Source organism: Conger conger, chromosome 11 (assembly GCF_963514075.1).
Source record: "Conger conger chromosome 11, fConCon1.1, whole genome shotgun sequence".
Taxonomy (NCBI): Eukaryota; Metazoa; Chordata; class Actinopteri; order Anguilliformes; family Congridae; genus Conger; species Conger conger.
In genome coordinates this window covers 47,867,200-47,885,569 of record NC_083770.1, presented here as the reverse complement: position 1 = coordinate 47,885,569, position 18,370 = coordinate 47,867,200, and the positions used below count along the sequence as shown (strand labels likewise).

At 47.7% G+C, this 18,370-nt stretch overlaps 1 protein-coding gene across 3 annotated transcripts in view; it reads left to right on the top strand.

The window, feature by feature from the left end:
* The window catches only part of ube3b (ubiquitin protein ligase E3B), a 21,635-nt gene extending 3,265 nt beyond the window's left edge, over positions 1–18,370 (top strand). For all 3 annotated transcript variants that reach the window (XM_061259742.1, XM_061259741.1, XM_061259740.1), the window contains exons 7-28: positions 338–434; positions 582–664; positions 781–863; positions 1,360–1,465; positions 1,819–1,939; positions 2,309–2,486; positions 3,095–3,261; positions 4,281–4,448; positions 4,753–4,924; positions 5,772–5,890; positions 6,459–6,573; positions 6,871–6,970; positions 7,718–7,837; positions 8,006–8,182; positions 8,313–8,423; positions 9,036–9,173; positions 9,270–9,335; positions 9,441–9,499; positions 12,503–12,685; positions 12,959–13,070; positions 14,395–14,487; positions 14,807–18,370. In XM_061259742.1, the coding sequence (XP_061115726.1) occupies positions 338–434; positions 582–664; positions 781–863; positions 1,360–1,465; positions 1,819–1,939; positions 2,309–2,486; positions 3,095–3,261; positions 4,281–4,448; positions 4,753–4,924; positions 5,772–5,890; positions 6,459–6,573; positions 6,871–6,970; positions 7,718–7,837; positions 8,006–8,182; positions 8,313–8,423; positions 9,036–9,173; positions 9,270–9,335; positions 9,441–9,499; positions 12,503–12,685; positions 12,959–13,070; positions 14,395–14,487; positions 14,807–14,998 (2,760 nt within the window). In that variant the 3' untranslated portion in view covers positions 14,999–18,370. The remainder of the gene's footprint in view (positions 1–337; positions 435–581; positions 665–780; positions 864–1,359; positions 1,466–1,818; positions 1,940–2,308; positions 2,487–3,094; positions 3,262–4,280; positions 4,449–4,752; positions 4,925–5,771; positions 5,891–6,458; positions 6,574–6,870; positions 6,971–7,717; positions 7,838–8,005; positions 8,183–8,312; positions 8,424–9,035; positions 9,174–9,269; positions 9,336–9,440; positions 9,500–12,502; positions 12,686–12,958; positions 13,071–14,394; positions 14,488–14,806) is intronic.

The following is an 18,370-nucleotide window of genomic DNA, read 5'->3' as shown; positions in this document are numbered from 1 at the left end:
TGTTTGCGCCTCTGCGAAATGTCAGAAGGTGGCCCAGCACTGTATGTCAAATGCTGATTCCACATATTGTGTTTCTCTGTCATAGCCTGACATATTGTATTTCTCTGTCATAGCCTGACATATTGTGTTTCTCTGTCATAGCCTGACATATTGTGTTTCTCTGTCATAGCCTGACATATTGTGTTTCTCTGTCATAGCCTGACATATTGTGTTTCTCTGTCATAGCCTGACATATTGTGTTTCTCTGTCATAGCCTGACATATTGTGCTTCTCTGTCATAGCCTGACATATTGTGTTTCTCTGTCATAGCCTGACATATTGTGCTTCTCTGTCATAGCCTGACATATTGCAGGACAATAAATTGGTGACTCTGTACCTTACCATGCTGATGAACTTCACGGACACTTCGAAATGGAAGTTATTGAGAGGGAAGGGTAAGCTTGAAATCAACGGGGCGGGGCGGGGTGGGGTGTGTGTGTGTGTGTGTGTGTGTGTGTGTGTGGGATACTTATACACTGATAACAACCATGTTTTACAAGTTCTAAGTAAAAGAGTGTAAATGAAAGTTTTTTTTTCATCAGAGAATCTCAGGCCTGCGTTGAATCGAATCTGCGAGAACATCATGGGGCATCTCAATCAGAAGGGGTTTTACACTGTACTGCAGGTAAGTACTGTAGCTACACTTCACAAGTTGGTCTTGTGGAGGGGGGGGGATACGATTTGTTTTGAACAGCGCAAATGGACGCGATAATGACTTCCTCGTTTATAATTCCCTTTCAGATTTTGTTGACGAACGGCCTGGCGCGGTCTCGACCCTCCCTGACGAAAGCCACGCTCACGGCAGTGTTCACGCTCTCGTTAAGGTGAGTCGCCGGGGTAATTGGACGCCGGCGTAATGCGGTTTTCCGTCACGCTGGTGGGCGGCAGCTGTGCCTCGCAGGGACCCCGGCCCTCCGCACGCCGCCTCTCCCCTTCCTCCTAACAGGGTTACGGTAATTAAATTCAGCGCCCTAATCAGATTCCGCTTAATGAATGTGCCACTTATTGCATCTCCGCAACAGATCCCAGCAGCAGACAGAAGATATCTCGGAGACATTATGGCAATAACTTTCTTTGTTACATTTCCGACTTGTAATTGATTTTCAGAGATTATATAGCAGCAGTGTTCTCCCCCCCCCCCCCCCAACCCCAACCCCAACCCCGGTGGTGAATTCCCAGGATGCATTGTCACAGAGGGGTTCAAAGCGTATTCCGGATTGCTAAATAGATGAGCATCGTTTTACATCTGTATTGTGAGCGCTGACAGCTGGGTATTGATATCCGGGCTCTGTAATTTGCTGCCTGTCTCCCTTGTGTCAGGCCTGTTGTCGCTGCCCATTTCTCGGACAACCTCCTGAGGTCCTTCCTCATCCACATCATGTCTGTGCCGGCTGTCGTCTCCCACCTCAACACCCTCACGCCGGAGGTAAATCACCCAGGGACACGGGGGGTGGGGCCGTAACCGAAACGCAATAACGGTCGCATTGCATTTTCAAAAAGTACATTTAGAACATACAAGAGGCAAACGTTTACTGGTTAACAGCACCATTTTCATGTAATCCCGGGACTGGAGAGCCATCGAATTAGCTGGTTTTCATTGTAACCCAGTACTTCATAAATTGAAGTTAATTTCAAGGTAATCTCGCCTGGTTTTTTGGGTCTGAGTAGACCAGTCCCTACAGCTCTCCAGCACTCGGGGTTGCAGTCCCCTATTGTAAATTATGGTTGCTGAAGGGACCGTGGTTACTCGGCTCTGAGGGTCTCTGTTTGTGTGCGCAGTGCATGGCCACCATCCAGACCCACGACCTGCTCCGTAAGTTCATCCTGTTCCTGAGCCGGGAGGAGCAGTGTGCCGACATCTGCATCTGTTTGGAGGGGAGCCACACCCTCTGTCTGCTGGGTAGGTCGACAGAACTGAGCCTCGCGTTCTTCCTCTGGACCAACGCGGCAGAATGTGCAGATTCATTACATTATACATTATACAATATACATTATTGGCATTTGGCAGACGCTCTTATCCAGAGTGACGTACAGTTGATTAGCCGAAGCAGGAGACAATCCTCCCCTGGAGCAATGCAGGGTTAAGGGCCTTGCTCAAGGGCCCAACGGCTGTGCGGATCTTATTGTGGCTACACCGGGATTAGAACCACCGACCTTGCGTGTCCCAGTCATGTACCTTAACCACTACGCTACAGGCCGCCCTACGGAAGCCATTTTGCCACGGTATGTCTCCTGAGGACAAATCTCGATGCTTTGTTCCTGTTCGCAGGTAACCTGATTCACCTGGGCTACCTCAACGAGAAGGTGCTGGAAGAGGAGGCCAACCACTTTGTGAAAGACCTGACCGACATGCTGTCCTACTGCCAGAGATACGTGTCCCAGAAGAAGTCCAACCTCACCCACTGGCACCCGGTTCTGGGGTGGTTCTCCCAAACGGTCGACTACGGGTCAGTAGAGTGGGTCATAAAATGGCGGAATGGGTCATGGAAGACGTTATACAGTACTGTGCAGAAGTCTTAGGCACCTGTATAACATTCTGTACAGATAAGATTCTTTCAGAAATAATTCAATGAGAGGTCCTAAATAAACGTACGATTTAGATTACATTTGAGTCATTTGGCAGAATAGTTAAAAACTCAGTCAAATCAATATTTTTTGTGACCACCCTTCGGTGTTAAAACTGCATCACTTCTCTGAGATAGCCAACGCTGTCCTGCAGTTCTATAAGACAATCAGCAGGGAGGTTGTTCCAAGCATGTTGGAGAACTTGCCACAGTTCTTCTGCAGACTTTGGTTGGCTCCTTGCTTCTGATCTCAGACAGCCTTGATCAAGTTTTTATGTAAAAAGTAGTCAATTGCTTAGAGTAATATGTTACTTTTTTCAATGAAATACAAAAATGTCTCTGTAAAATGTGTTCTTTTATACTAACACACACAAAAAAATGAACATATATATAATAAAGTCGAGGGTGCCTAAGAGTTCCGCACAGTGCTGTAAGCCCTTGCGCGGCTGAGGCTGAAGGTGTCTCCTCTCTGCCCCTCCCCTGGGCTCCAGTCTGAACGAGTCCATGCCGCTGGTGACCAGGCAGCTCCAGTACCTGTGGGGCGTGCCCGTCATCCGCACGCTCTTCAGCGATGTCCTCAGCAAAAAGCTGGAGAGCCAGGAGCCCACGCCCCCGCCCTCACAGCCAACCACGTCGCAGAACAACCTGCCAGTCAAGAGTGAGTGCGGCTTTGACACGCCCCCCCCCACCTCCATTCACCCATTCATACACATACTCACACACCAACGGCAATTGGCTGCCATGCAAGGGACCAACCAGCTCGTCAGGAGCATTTGGTGGTTAGGTGTCTTGCTCAGGGACACTGCCAGTGGACCCCTCTTACCGCCTGAGCCAATGTCACCCCTAGTATACACACTAGCCTCGGGGTGTCCACACTTACCTGAAAAGGGCTAAGACAGCTGATTCTACTTATCAAGGTCTTGATTGAAGACCACGTGGCTCTCCTGGACCAGGGCTTCAAGTCCCCTGGTGTAAATTATGGTTGGTTACTTGTCTCTGAGGGCCCCTGTTGAAACAGGTGTGTTCGTGTTGGCGTAAAACAAAAACCTACACCCCCACTGACCATGTTTGGATGGGATTGGACCCCCCTGCTGTAATCTGTAGATACGTGGTGATAGGCTCTTCTCAATAGCCTGTTCATATCACCATGTACCCTTACGGTCTTATGTTCTATGACTGCATGTGATTTGGGATAATTTTCATAAAGAACTGAAACGTCATCTTTTGGGAAAAAAATAACAAAATAAAAAACCTTCAGAGAAATGGCCTGTAGACCTTATATGACAAAGGCCTTCTTGAATCTGGGCTCTGGTCTCATATGTCTCAGAATCAGTAATAAGAGCCGCATATGTGTGTGTGTTGTGTGTGTGTGCTGTGTGTGTTACGTGTCTGCGTTACGTGTGTGTGTGCTGTGTGTTACGTGTGTGTGTGTGTATGCGTTACGTGTGTGTGTGTGTATGCGTTACGTGTGTGTGTGTTGTGTGTGTGTGTGTGTGTGTGTGTGTGTGTTGTGTGCGCTGTGTGTGTTACGTGTGTGTGTGTATGCTTTACGTGTGTGTGTGTGTTGTGTGTGTTACGTGTGTGTGTGTGTGTGTGCGTTACGTGTGTGTGTGTGTGCGTTACGTGTGTGTTGTGTGTGTTACGTGTGTGTGTTGTGTGTGTGTGTGTGTTACACAGACCTCTTCAAGCGGGCCTTCCAGAAGTCGGCGTCTGTGCGGAACATCCTGAAGCCGGTGGGGGGGAAGCGCGTGGACTCGGCCGAGGTGCAGAAGGTGTGCAGCGTCTGTGTGCTGTACCAGACGGCCCTGACCACGCTCACCCAGATCAAGCTCCAGATCCTGACCGGTGAGCCCCGACAGCCGCCCAGCTCAGAGCTCTACCCCAGCATTCACACGCAAAACCATTTTGCTCAAGAAGACAAAGAGGTTGCCAATGAGGTTTTAAGACATTTTAAGACTAGAATTTAATTTGTCAAGCAAAAAGAAACTTCATCGTAAACAAGTTCATAGTGAGATTGATAAATAATTATAATGAAAAAATATTGTCTCAAACATAATAGAAAATAAGATTTTAACACATTAAAGGAATTAAGCTCTTATTATTTTGCAGTGCAGCTGGAGTTTAAATTGGCCTCCTCTCCTCTGCGCAGGTTTGACGTACCTGGACGACCTCCTGCCCAAACTGTGGGCGTTCATCTGTGAGCTGGGACCCCAGGGGGGGCTGAAACTCTTCCTGGAGTGCCTGAACAACGACACGGACGAGTCCAAACAGCTGCTGGCCATGCTGATGCTGTTCTGCGACTGCTCTCGCCACCTCATCACGTGAGTCCTCCGGCCGGAGCGCGTTATCTCTGCTCTCCTCTCGGGATAGTGCGTGACTTCATGCGTCAAACTAAATCACTGGCTATCTTTTCTATTCGCAGTTGAATTAAGTCCGTCTGAAGCGGCCATTTCAGATATAATCTCCCCCCCCCTTTTAATCGACAAATCTGACAAATCCATTGTTTTCTCTGTATTTCTCTGAAGTCACGATAACAATATTTCAGAAATAAGTGAAGGCTTTAATGTCTTTTTTTATTGTCTTATGGAGACTCTTGGATGAAATCATTGGGTTTTTTTGGAAGGATTCTGAGCATTTTCTTTGTTCTTAGTTGAAGTACTTTATGTAACGCATTTAAAACGAGATCAGTAAATTATTCTTAAGCTGCATGCATAAGAAAAAAAGTTTTCTGGCTGGAGTTCTTGTGTAAAGCACTGAAATAATTTTGGAATTGCGAGGTTGCCAGTATGGAGGTTTGGGACACACACTTTAAGGTACAGTAGGTAAGATTTCTGTGTTAAAACATTGTTACAAGACCATTGTAAATCCCTTCCAATCATTGAAAAAGGCTCACTGACTTATTGACTCACCCTCTGGCTTTGTTTATAGTTCTTAAAATCGGGTTTCAAAATATGCAGTTGACTCTGTACCAAAACATCATATAGCTGTATGTCGGGTTGAAAATTGGTTATAATTGCCACAGCCAATTGCGTTTCAACGTCAGCGCGTTCACAGAGAAGGGATGAACAGGTGGGATGAACAGTGTTGTGGTTTGAGCGTGTTTCTTGCTGCTGCTCCTCTCTTGACCGTTAGAAGTCCAAAATGACCTTTAACCTTTTTTACTGGCAGGATCCTGGATGACATCGAGGTGTACGAGGAGCAGATCTCCTTCAAAACGGAGGAGCTCGTCACCATCTCCTCCTTCCTCAACACCTTTGTGTACAAGATGATCTGGGACGGGATTCTGGGTGAGTACACGCACTGCACTTAACGTCGTGTTCGAGTCTTGAGTAAAGAGACTTAATATACCATACATTTTCATTCAAGTAGAAAATAGTACCTTTTTGCTTGACAAGTGAAATAGTTTTACCCTATAATCCCATTGGCAAATCCTGTTGAAATGCGAAAAAATGTCTCTCCTTATTGGTAAGAGTGTTGTCTTACCGATATAATTAAAGTCTAAATATGAGAATAAACTTAAGCCTTTAGTTTAGGAGCGTTGTTTCCAGAAAGTTCCTTCCTTAACGGCCGTGTGTGTGTGTGTGTGTGTGTGTGTGTGTGTGTGTGTGTGTGTGTGTGTGTGTCTGTGTCTGTGTCTGTGTCTGTGTCTGTGTCTGTGTGTGTGTGTGTGTGTCTGTGTCTGTGTCTGTGTCTGTGTCTGTGTCTGTGTCTGTGTCTGTGTCTGTGTCTGTGTGTGTGTCTGTGTCTGTGTCTGTGTCTGTGTCTGTGTCTGTGTCTGTGTCTGTGTCTGTGTCTGTGTCTGTGTCTGTGTGTGTGTGTGTGTCTGTGTGTGTGTGTGTGTGTGTGTGTCCACAGAGAATGCTAAGGGCGAGAAGCTGGACCTGTTCCACAGCGTCCACGGCTGGCTCATGGCTCTGTACGAGCGGGACTGTCGCCGGCGGTTCTCTCCCGACGACCACTGGCTGCGCAAGTGAGCGACACCCCCCCCCCCTCACCCCCCTGCCCTGCCCCCTCCCTCACCCCCCTGCCCCCCCCTCGCTGCCCTCCCCCACCGTACACACGCTGGCAGCCCCCGCTACACACGCCAGCGGGCCCCCCCCCCGCCTGGAGTTATGACGGGCCTTACAGTGTGGGACGTGCGTAATGGGATTATAATGGTTTGCTGCTGTAGCTCATTTGTCCTCCAGACAGTGCAGTTAGTTGCTCTGCTGTTGTTTTCTCACCCCCCTCCTCCTCCCCCCCCCCCCCCCCCCCCCCCCACGCTCAGAGACCTGAAGCCGAGCCTTCTGTTCCAAGAGCTGGAGAAAGGCAAGAGACGGGCCCAGCTACTGCTCCAGTACATCCCGCACGTCATCCCGCACAAAAACGTGAGTGAGCGCGCGGTCGTGGGGCTGTTCCAGGGACCAGGCCCCTCCAGAGGGGGGTACTCCCAGGGTCCGAGGACCTGCCCCTTTTGCCCCTTTTGCCCCTTTTGCCCCTTTTGTCCCAAGTGCCTGAGGTGTCCCTTTGATTTGATTAAAGGCCCACATGCATCAGCGTTCTCTTCCTGGTTTTAGTATTTAAAAGGCCCACAAAGAGCAGTGTCTTTAACCCCTCTCCTGTGGTCAGCTCTCTGTGATGACGTTTACCAACGTCATCCCATAATTATGTGGGGAAATTACGTATTACAAACGGCTCTGAGAATCAGCAGTTAGACCCTAAAATATGCATACATCTACCGCAATTGCAATTGTTTCACTTGGATCAGTGTGGAACACAAATCAAAAGCTCCAGGATGATATGAAAAAGTCAAAAACAATATATGCGTGGGGGCCTTTAAAAAAATGAAATACAATAAAATAAGAAAAAGAGAGGAGTGCCCAGTTCTCAGGGCCCAGTATACTCTCAGAAAAAATGGTTCCAAAAAACCCAATCTAGTTAAAAGCTTTGTCAGGCAAAATTGTTATTTTTCTGGGAGCTGTCAGTTCACACCTTACGATAGAGGATGCCATAAAGAACTGAAAAGCATTCCTCCGTGGAGACGACTTGAGCCAAAGAACCCTTTTATTTATTTATTTATTTTTATTTTTTTTTCCTCTCAGAGTGCACTAAGCTTTCAATGTTTATTTCCCCAGAGAGTCCTGCTCTTCCGCAACATCGTGACCAAGGAGAAGGAGACCCTGGGATTGGTGGAGACAAGCTCCGCCTCCCCCCACGTGACGCACATCACCATCCGTCGCTCGCGAATGCTGGAGGTACGGGAGCCAAAATGGCCGCCCTCGCGCGGCTCTGGCCTGTTGGGGCAAGATGGCCGCCCTCGCGCGGCTCTGGCCTGTTGAGCCAAAATGGCCGCCCTCGCGCGGCTCTGGCCTGTTGGGGCAAGATGGCCGCCGGTGCTCACCTCTTCTTCCCCCCTGCTTTAGGACGGGTACGACCAGCTGCGGCGGCTGCCCATCAACTCCATCAAGGGCGTGATCCGCGTGAAGTTCGTCAACGACCTCGGCGTGGATGAGGCGGGAATCGACCAGGATGGGGTCTTCAAGGAGTTCCTGGAGGAGATCATCAAGAAAGTCTTCAACCCGGGGCTCAATCTCTTCAAGGTGACGGCGTATTTTCAGCTCCCTTTTCCGAACACTGGCTTGCAGCAGGATTATGAAAGGAAATTTGAAAGGGTTAGAACGAAAGATGCTGCTGGGTCTAACGGAGGGCGTTTGCTCTCTCCCTCACCAGACCACCAGCGGGAACGAGAGGCTGTACCCGTCGCCCACTTCCTACATCCACGAGAACCACCTGCTGCTCTTTGAGTTTGTGGGCAAGATGCTGGGGAAGGCCATGTATGAGGTGTGTGTGTGTGTGTGTGTGTGTGTGTGTGTGTGTGTGTGTGTGTTTGTGTGTGTTTGTGTGTGTTTGTGTGTGTGTGTGTGTGTGCTTTGGATTCAAATACTTTTCTGTGCTCAACTGATCTTGCCTGGTGCAATTGAGCCAACCAAGAGAACCAGAAGGCGGGGTTTGCACTTGAAGAGGTTTATTTCATAGGTTCCGATACACCAGACAAGCTCAGTAAAGCGTAGAAAAGTATTTAAATCCAAAACAATTATGTATTTGACGCAGGTCTCTTGTAGAGATGAAGGATGCAAACCAGTAACACCTGACATGTAATTTAGGTATTTAAGTGAGCTTGTTTGGCCCAATCACGTTCTGATAAGCTAAGATCTTGAAAATGTATGCCGGGTAAAAAAACAAGCCTAAAAAAAAGTTTAAGATGTTTAACCGTATGCAGTGTGTGTGTTGACATGTACATGTGTGTGTGTGTGTGTGTGTGTGTGTGTGTGAATTAAGTGAGCTTGTTGGTCCAGCTGTGGTCACATTCTGAGAACTTGCCGCAGTGCTGAAGCTGAATTCAGTGGTGTTGTCTCTCTGACACCCTGCTTCCTGTTTATGTTTATGTTTAAGGGCATTGTGGTCGATGTGCCCTTTGCCTCGTTCTTCCTGAGTCAAGTCCTGGGCCACCATCACAGCATGTTCTACAGCTCCATCGACGAGCTGCCCTCGCTGGACTCCGAGTTCTACAAAAACCTCACCTCCATCAAGGTCAGGAGGCCCTCTCCCCCTTTTCCCAAAAACCTCAATTTCCCCCTCCTCCTCTCCCTCGCGCTGACGTTTGATCCCCATTTCTGTCGCCCCCAGCGCTACGACGGGGACGTCAGCGACCTTGGACTGACCTTGTCCTACGACGAGGACGTCATGGGGCAGGTAATGGCCGGTTGCCGTGGTTACGCCGCTAACCCCGCTAAGCCCTAGCGAGTCTTTATCCGTCCGCGGCGCTGGCGCTAACGCTGCGTGCGTTTCTCTTCACAGTTGGTGTGCCATGAGCTGATCCCTGGGGGAAAGACTATGCCCGTCACCAACGAGAATAAGTAAGCTCACACTCGCAAGGGATGTATAAACGGCAAACTGTGTGGAGGAATCCAATTTGTTTTCCCCCTGCATATATTTTCGTAAATTGGTGAAAAGTGCATAAAGGCATTTGGTCTGGGGCTGAAGGTATCAGAGAGCACAGATGAGTTTATTTTTTAGGAATATATATATCTATATTTTTAAATTCATAAATCGAGTTAAGCATTGCGGTGGCGGCACGGATGGTGCAGTGGGTAGCACTGCCGCCTCACAGCAAGGAGGTCCTGGGTTCGAATCCCCGTCGGCCGGGGCCTCTCTGTGCGGAGTTTGCATGTTCTCCCCGTGTCTGCGTGGGTTTCCTCCGGGTACTCCGATTTCCTCCCACAGTCCAAAGACATGCACGTTAGGCTGATTGGAGAGTCTAAATTGCCCGTAGGTATGAGTGTGTGAGTGTGTGAGTGAATGGTGTGTGTGCCCTGCGATGGACTGGCGACCTGTCCAGGGTGTATTCCTGCCTTTCGCCCAATGTATGCTGGGATAGGCTCCAGCCCCCCTGCGACCCTGATCAGGATAAGCGGGTTCAGATAATGGATGGATGGATGGATGGAGTTAAGCATTGCATTCAAACCTCCTTATCACCATATTTGGCTACAGTTAATTAGTATGGAGTTTCTATGGTTGCCACCCAGGACCATGATTAGTGTCCTACGCCAGATAAACATCATGAATATTATGGGTAATATAGATGAATGTTGGCACCTCTGATATGGATGTGTATGTGTTTTGTTGTCACTATAACTTGCTATTTAGCGGACACTTTTATCTGAAGAAACTCACAGTTGAGTAGACTAAGCAGGGGACAGTCCCCCCTGGAGCGATGTGTGGTTAAGGGCCTTTTGCAAGGGCCCAACAGCCGTGTGGATCTTATCATGTCTACACTGGGGCCACCAACCAACCACCAACCTTCCGGGTCCCTGTCATATACCTTAGCCAGTAGGTTACAGGCTGCCCCAGACATCTGTATTATAGGTTGTGCAGATGATTGCTGGCACCTGTGATATGGATGTGTATTGGTTTTGCTGGGACTGATGGCGGCTCTGATATAGATGTGTTTTGGTCTTGCTGATGGTGGCTCTGATATGGATGTGTTTTGGTCTTACTGATGGTGACTGATATGGATGTGTTTTGGTCTTACTGATGGTGGCTCAGATATGGATGTGTTTTGGTCTTACTGATGGTGACTGATATGGATGTGTTTTGGTCTTGCTGATGGTGGCTCAGATATGGATGTGTTTTGGTCTTGCTGATGGTGACTCTGATATAGATGTGTTTTGGTCTTGCTGATGGTGGCTCTGATATAGATGTGTTTTGGCCTTGCTGGTACTGATGGTGGCTCTGATATGGATGTGTTTTGGTCTTGCTGATGGTGGTTCTGATATGGATGTGTTTTGGTCTTGCTGATGGTGACTGATATGGATGTGTTTTGGTCTTGCTGATGGTAACTGATATAGATGTGTTTTGGTCTTGCTGATGGTGGCTCTGATATAGATGTGTTTTGGCCTTGCTGGTACTGATGGTGGCTCTGATATGGATGTGTTTTGGTCTTGCTGATGGTGGCTCTGATATGGATGTGTTTTGGTCTTACTGATGGTGGCTCAGATATGGATGTGTTTTGGTCTTACTGATGGTGACTGATATGGATGTGTTTTGGTCTTGCTGATGGTGGCTCAGATATGGATGTGTTTTGGTCTTGCTGATGGTGACTCTGATATAGATGTGTTTTGGTCTTGCTGATGGTGGCTCTGATATAGATGTGTTTTGGCCTTGCTGGTACTGATGGTGGCTCTGATATGGATGTGTTTTGGTCTTGCTGATGGTGGTTCTGATATGGATGTGTTTTGGTCTTGCTGATGGTGACTGATATGGATGTGTTTTGGTCTTGCTGATGGTAACTGATATAGATGTGTTTTGGTCTTGCTGATGGTGGCTCTGATATAGATGTGTTTTGGCCTTGCTGGTACTGATGGTGGCTCTGATATGGATGTGTTTTGGTCTTGCTGATGGTGGCTCTGATATGGATGTGTTTTGGTCTTGCTGATGGTGGTTCTGATATGGATGTGTTTTGGTCTTGCTGATGGTGACTGATATGGATGTGTTTTGGTCTTGCTGATGGTGACTGATATGGATGTGTTTTGGTCTTGCTGATGGTAACTGATATGGATGTGTTTTGGTCTTGCTGATGGTGACTGATATATATGTGTTTTGGTCTTAGTGATGGTGGCTCAGATATGCATGTGTTTTGGTCTTGCTGATGGTGACTGATATGGATGTGTTTTGGTCTTGCTGATGGCGGCTCTGATATAGATGTGTTTTGGTCTTGCTGGTACTGATGGCAGCTCTGATATGGATGTGTTTTGGTCTTGCTGGTACTGATGGCAGCTCTGATATGGATGTGTTTTGGTCTTGCTGATGGTGACTGATATGGATGTGTTTTGGTCTTGCTGATGGTGACTGATATGGATGTGTTTTGGTCTTGCTGATGGTAACTGATATAGATGTGTTTTGGTCTTGCTGATGGTGGCTCTGATATGGATGTGTTTTGGTCTTGCTGATGGTGACTGATATATATGTGTTTTGGTCTTACTGATGGTGGCTCAGATATGCATGTGTTTTGGTCTTGCTGATGGTGACTGATATGGATGTGTTTTGGTCTTGCTGATGGCGGCTCTGATATAGATGTGTTTTGGTCTTGCTGGTACTGATGGCAGCTCTGATATGGATGTGTTTTGGTCTTGCTGGTACTGATGGCAGCTCTGATATGGATGTGTTTTGGTCTTGCTGGTACTGATGGCAGCTCTGATATAGATGTGTTTTGGTCTTGCTGATGGCGGCTCTGATATGGATGTGTTTTGGTCTTGCTGATGGCGGCTCTGATATAGGTGTGTTTTGGTCTTACTGATGGTGGCTCTGATGTGGATGTGTTTTGGTCTTGCTGGTACTGACGGCGGCTCTCTCCCCCGCAGGATCAGCTACATCCACCTGATGGCGCACTTCCGCATGCACACGCAGATCAAGGACCAGACGGCGGCCTTCATCCGCGGGTTCCGCTGGATCATCAACCCCGAGTGGCTGCACATGTTCTCCACCCCCGAGGTGCAGCGGCTCGTCTCCGGGGACAACGCCGAGATCGACCTGGATGACCTCAAGTGGGTCCCTCACTCTCTCACTCTCTCGGTCTCTCTTCTCTCTATCTGTCACTCTCTTTCCTTTCTCCCACTTACCCCTATTCTCTCTCCCTCACTCTTTTGCTTTCTTTCTCACTCTTCCACCCACTCCTCTTCTCATATCTCATATTTTCTTTTTAAATCTTATGTGCTTGTTTTTTTTGTTTTTTTTTTCACTTTGTACATTTAATTGGTAATTGGTGTACCCCTTTTGTGTTTAACTGATGTGTGCCCTTCTCTTGTGCTGGTCGTCAGGAAGCACACAGTGTACTACGGAGGCTTCCACAGCAGCCATCGTGTCATCATCTGGCTGTGGGACATTCTGTCCAATGACTTCACAGCCGAGGAGCGAGCCATGTTCCTAAAGGTACGCCCCCTCACTGTTCCTAAAGGTACGCCCTCTCACTGTTCCTAAAGGTACGCCCCCACACTGTTCCTAAAGGTACACCCCCACACTGTTCCGAAAGGTACACCCCACACTGTTCCTAAAGGTACACCCCACACTGTTCCGAAAGGTACACGCCACACTGTTCCTAAAGGTACACCCCACACTGTTCTTAAAGGTACACCCCACACTGTTCCTAAAGGTACACCCCACACTGTTCCTAAAGGTACACCCCACACTGTTCTTAAAGGTACACCCCACACTGTTCCTAAAGGTACGCCCCCACACTGTTCCTAAAGGTACACCCCCACACTGTTCCGAAAGGTACACCCCACACTGTTCCTAAAGGTACACCCCACACTGTTCCGAAAGGTACACCCCACACTGTTCCTAAAGGTACACCCCCACACTGTTCTTAAAGGTACGCCCCCGTACTGTTCCTAAAGGTACACCCCACACTGTTAAAGGTACACCCCCTCACTGTTCCTAAAGGTACGCCCCCACACTGTTCCTAAAGGTACACCCCCACACTGTTCCGAAAGGTACACCCCACACTGTTCCTAAAGGTACACCCCACACTGTTCCGAAAGGTACACCCCACACTGTTCCTAAAGGTACACCCCCACACTGTTCCGAAAGGTACACCCCACACTGTTCCTAAAGGTACACCCCCACACTGTTCTTAAAGGTAGGCCCCCACACTGTTCCTAAAGGTACGCCCCCACACTGTTCTTAAAGGTAGGCCCCCACACTGTTCTTAAAGGTAGGCCCCCACACTGTTCCTAAAGGTACGCCCCCACACTGTTCCTAAAGGTACACCCCACACTGTTCTTAAAGGTAGGCCCCCACACTGTTCCTAAAGGTACACCCCACACTGTTCTTAAAGGTAGGCCCCCACACTGTTCCTAAAGGTACACCCCACACTGTTCTTAAAGGTAGGCCCTCACACTGTTCCTAAAGGTACGCCCCCGCACTGTTCTTAAAGGTACACCCCCACACTGTTCCTAAAGGTACACCCCGTACTGTTCCTAAACGTACACCCCCACACTGTTCCTAAAGGTACACCCCACACTGTTCTTAAAGGTAGGCCCCCACACTGTTCCTAAAGGTACACCGCCACACTGTTCCTAAAGGTACACCCCCACACTGTTCCTAAAGGTACGCCCCCACACTGTTCCTAAAGGTACACCCCCACACTGTTCCTACAGGTACACCCCCACACTGTTCCTACAGGTACACCCCCACACTGTTCCTAAAGGTACGCCCCCGCACTGTTCCTAAACCCCACTTTGTTCCCCGTCTGCAGTTCGTCACCAGCTGCTCCCGGCCCCCCCTCCTGGGATTCGCCTACCTCAAGCCCCCCTTCTCCATCCGCTGCGTGGAGGTGTCGGACGATCAGGTGAGCCAGGGCAGAAACGAGCACTGAGTCAGGTTTCAGCCATTAGCCCAAAATGTCCTTGTCAAGGCTTCCCACACAGATTTAAAACAAATTGTTGTTTTTTTTCCTTAAACAACATCTTAAACTGGCAATATTAACTTTGTACACTTGAATGCAGCCACATGTGGAGTTATGACCTTATACCCGGAGGGGTTTTTTGTAAATTGTAAATTGTAATTTTAAGTGCCTTTGTAGTTAGAAATGTAAGATAATTTTGTGACTTAACACTTTTGTCTGTCTGTCTCTCTGTGTGTGTTTGTCTGTCTGTCCATTCATCCAGGACACGGGGGACACCCTGGGCAGTGTCCTCCGGGGCTTCTTCACGATCCGGAAGAAGGAGCCGGGGGGGCGCCTCCCCACCTCCTCCACCTGCTTCAACCTGCTGAAGCTGCCCAACTACAGCAAGAAGAGCATACTGCGGGACAAACTGCGCTACGCCATCAGCATGAACACGGGCTTCGAGCTCTCCTAGCGCCGCCCGCCCGCCCGCCTGCAGCGCTGGTGTCGCGGCCAGCCAATCACAAGACATTTCAGTGATTGGTTAGGCCGTTTTAAAAAAAAAAAAGAACAACCTATTGGAGCAGTCTAAATGACGACTGACGACACACTCTCTCACTACCACTCCCTGACAATATATCCCACGTTAACCCCCCCCCCCCCCGTAACGTATATATGTAAATTAAATTAACTAAATGCCTAATAAAATGGCTTCACCTCTAGTATTTTCTCAGGCACAGGAACAACTCTCGCTTAATGTTAACTGGAAAGCAATACAGATGCAAGCCATGAATTAGTTCATCTGATAACGTTTTAATGAACCGAAGAATTATTTCAGATGCGGATGGCATACACAATCATACTCGTTCAATCTGTAAGAAGACTCTAAAAAAAAAAAAAAAAGCCTTGTTCAAAGTCATAAAAAAGCACCTTTAAAATTATTTAGTTTGTCTTCGAGATATGTGAGGAGGGGGATGTTATGAGTTCTTAACGTCATTGCCCTCATTAGATAAGGTATGAAATCCAATCCGTTCAATATACCACTACATTAACTTGACTGAAAATCCCAGAGACCTGTTCCAGCCCACAGTACTGTTTTATGAGAGCTGTGTAATCGAATTGAACAGCCATTTTTTGCACATCAGTGCAGAGGTTCTGGACTCCTGAGTGACTGCACAGTAACGGTTCATTTGATTCGCTCTCTTGAGTCCTGGATTTTTAACAGATTTATTTTTCATTGGCTGCTGCAGAGACGATTTTTTTTCCCCTTAAAACCCGTTTGTAAGTTATTTGGCTTTGGCTTGTGTCAGTCGTGTAGTTTTTCATTCTTTCTCCAGTTTATTAATTTTGAGAATGTTCTCTGCAGAGCGTCTCTCTTCTCAGCAGTGGAAGTAGCTCCACTGTTGATGCTTTTAGGTTAACTTTAAAGATTTATGTTAGTTTGCGGTTTGCACTTTCCCCCTCCATTTTGTAAACTAACAAAAAAAAACAACAACAACAACAACAGCAGGAAGCTAAGGAGCGAGGACTGATGCTTGAAGTTTTAGTTGCTTAACTTTGAACTTTTTACCCCCCCCGTCCCCCCCCCCAATCTGAACTTGTTCTCACAAAGATGCTTTTGAACACAACCCATACAACAACTGTCGGGAGGGGCTGACCCAGAACTCAAACGGGCCTCCACTGGACTTTTCAGAAAGCTTTATTATAAACACACTACTGTGGGAGACAGCCCCCCGCTGTGTGCCGCGTCGTGAAGTCAGAAGTGTCGCCTTGTCTCTGGGAATCAAGCCATAAACTTGGGGACAGCCTGAATTCCAGTAGAGATTACCCACCAGCCCCCGGGAGCATGGAGCTGCAGTCTGGAGACCTGGGAGCCGAGCCGCTGCGGGAGCGTGCACCAGCAGGGGGCGCTGCGCGTGGCCTCTGTGCCCACGAGCACCGGTGTGTTCGCCGGGCCGGCCTGGGTTTTTAGCCGTCTGGTTGAGCGTGGGGAAACTGTCGTGTGCGTTAATGTCTCCGCCCCACCCCCCGCCCCCCGCCCCCCGCTCTCTGTCCCTACACGGCATGCGGTGACCGGTCCCCCCGAGACTTTTCACCAACTGAACTCAATTGAACCTGAAAACGAGGTCTTTACCACCCCCTTCCACCCCACCATTTTAAACCACAAAGCCAGACTGTTGCTGTTGTATCGTTTGGTGATGATTCTTTTTTTTTTTTTTTTTTTTTTTTTATATGTATGTGGGAATCTTGACAAATCACAACATGCATTTACAGGGTTATACGACTGAAGAAAAACACGACAGTGGTGCAGTTTAGTCCCAACAGCCTTCCCTGCTTGGGAAAAAAAGCCGGCTCAAGCTAGGTTTTAAAAACCTCTGGTAGCTGGTTGACCAGTTCAGACCAGCTCCGTTCTCTACATGTTTTGAAATTGGTCATTGAAGCTGGTCATAGCTGGATTGTACACCAGGGTTTGCTTCAACTACCATGGAGGCTGTGGTCTGGACATCGACTTTAAAAAGGAAAAGAAAAGAAAAAAAGCAATAGCAGCCTGTTTTTAAACTTTTTTTTTATTATTATGCAAAGCTGACCTTTGTGTGTGTGTGTGTGTGTGTGTGTGTGTGTCATCAGAAGTGTGTATGGGCCATAGAACACATGTATAGGGGATAACAGACCTGCTGGAAACAGTGTGGACAATTAAGTAGAGCTCTGCCCATCACACCTTTTATCTCACGCTGGAGTATTCTTGCAGTCTTCAACTTGGCCACATATGTTAAAAAAACAAATATACAGTGTAACTTTATTTCTATTTTCAAAGTGTGGTGTTAAGAAATTGTTGGCCATTTCAATACAGTTAGCGGGGACCTGAATTCAGTCTGAAAATGTGGGGGCGCAGTTTATTGGTGAGTGTATCTAACTAATGTGTGGATAGGTGGGTGCCACTAGCCAGTGCCCCTCACTGCAACTTGTTCTCCTGCTTAACCATTGTTGCCACCCCTGGTGTGATCCAAATGCTTGTCTGTCAGTCAAAAACGTGTAAAGACGAAAAAAAAAAAGAAAAGAAAAAAAAACGATCTTCAAGAGCAACGGCTGTCTAAGGTTTTTTCTTAATGTGTGCTTTCAGGGGTCAAGCCTTTCTGATTGGCTGGGAACTGCTTTGAGTATACGCGAGCGCAAAGCATACTGAGCATTTTATCGATTTTCACGGCTGTCTGTAACCTGGAATAAGGAAGGGCTTTGTGTGTTTTCACAACGATCCTCCCGCGATGCGGTCTCAAGGGCTCTGTGTGCCGTCGGATTAATTGATGTCAAATGGATCGGACGCCATTTTAGGCGTTCTTCTTCTTATTTTTTTCAGCCATCTGTGTGGAAATTAGCCAGGCCGGACTCTTGAAAGGTTTCATTTCCAGGCGGTTAAGGACGTAGACACGATGTGTGGTGGGTGTGAAATGTTCCCCCGGAAAGTCACTGGAAACGGAAAGATACCTCACGGGCCAGGGCAAGTGCGAGTGATGGGTTTCCTCATCACTGTTAAACGATGTCATTGAACCTTACCTTGAACTCCCATACAGAAAAAAAAAAAAAAAAAAAAACATCCAGGGAAAGACAGACGACACGCATCACTCTTCTGAAGTACTGTCTCGCTCTCTCTTTTAAAAGTGTCTTCGAAAATGAAGAAATTGGTTGCACTATGTGAAATTCGTATTGTTTAAAAGGCATATTTCAATGTAAAAAGTGATCTATATGTATAACCTCATTAAAGTGGTTTTCCTGCTGTAAAAAATATATATAACATTATTGTTAGTCATGTAAACCTTTGATTTTTCTTAAATATTTACTTTACAACTAA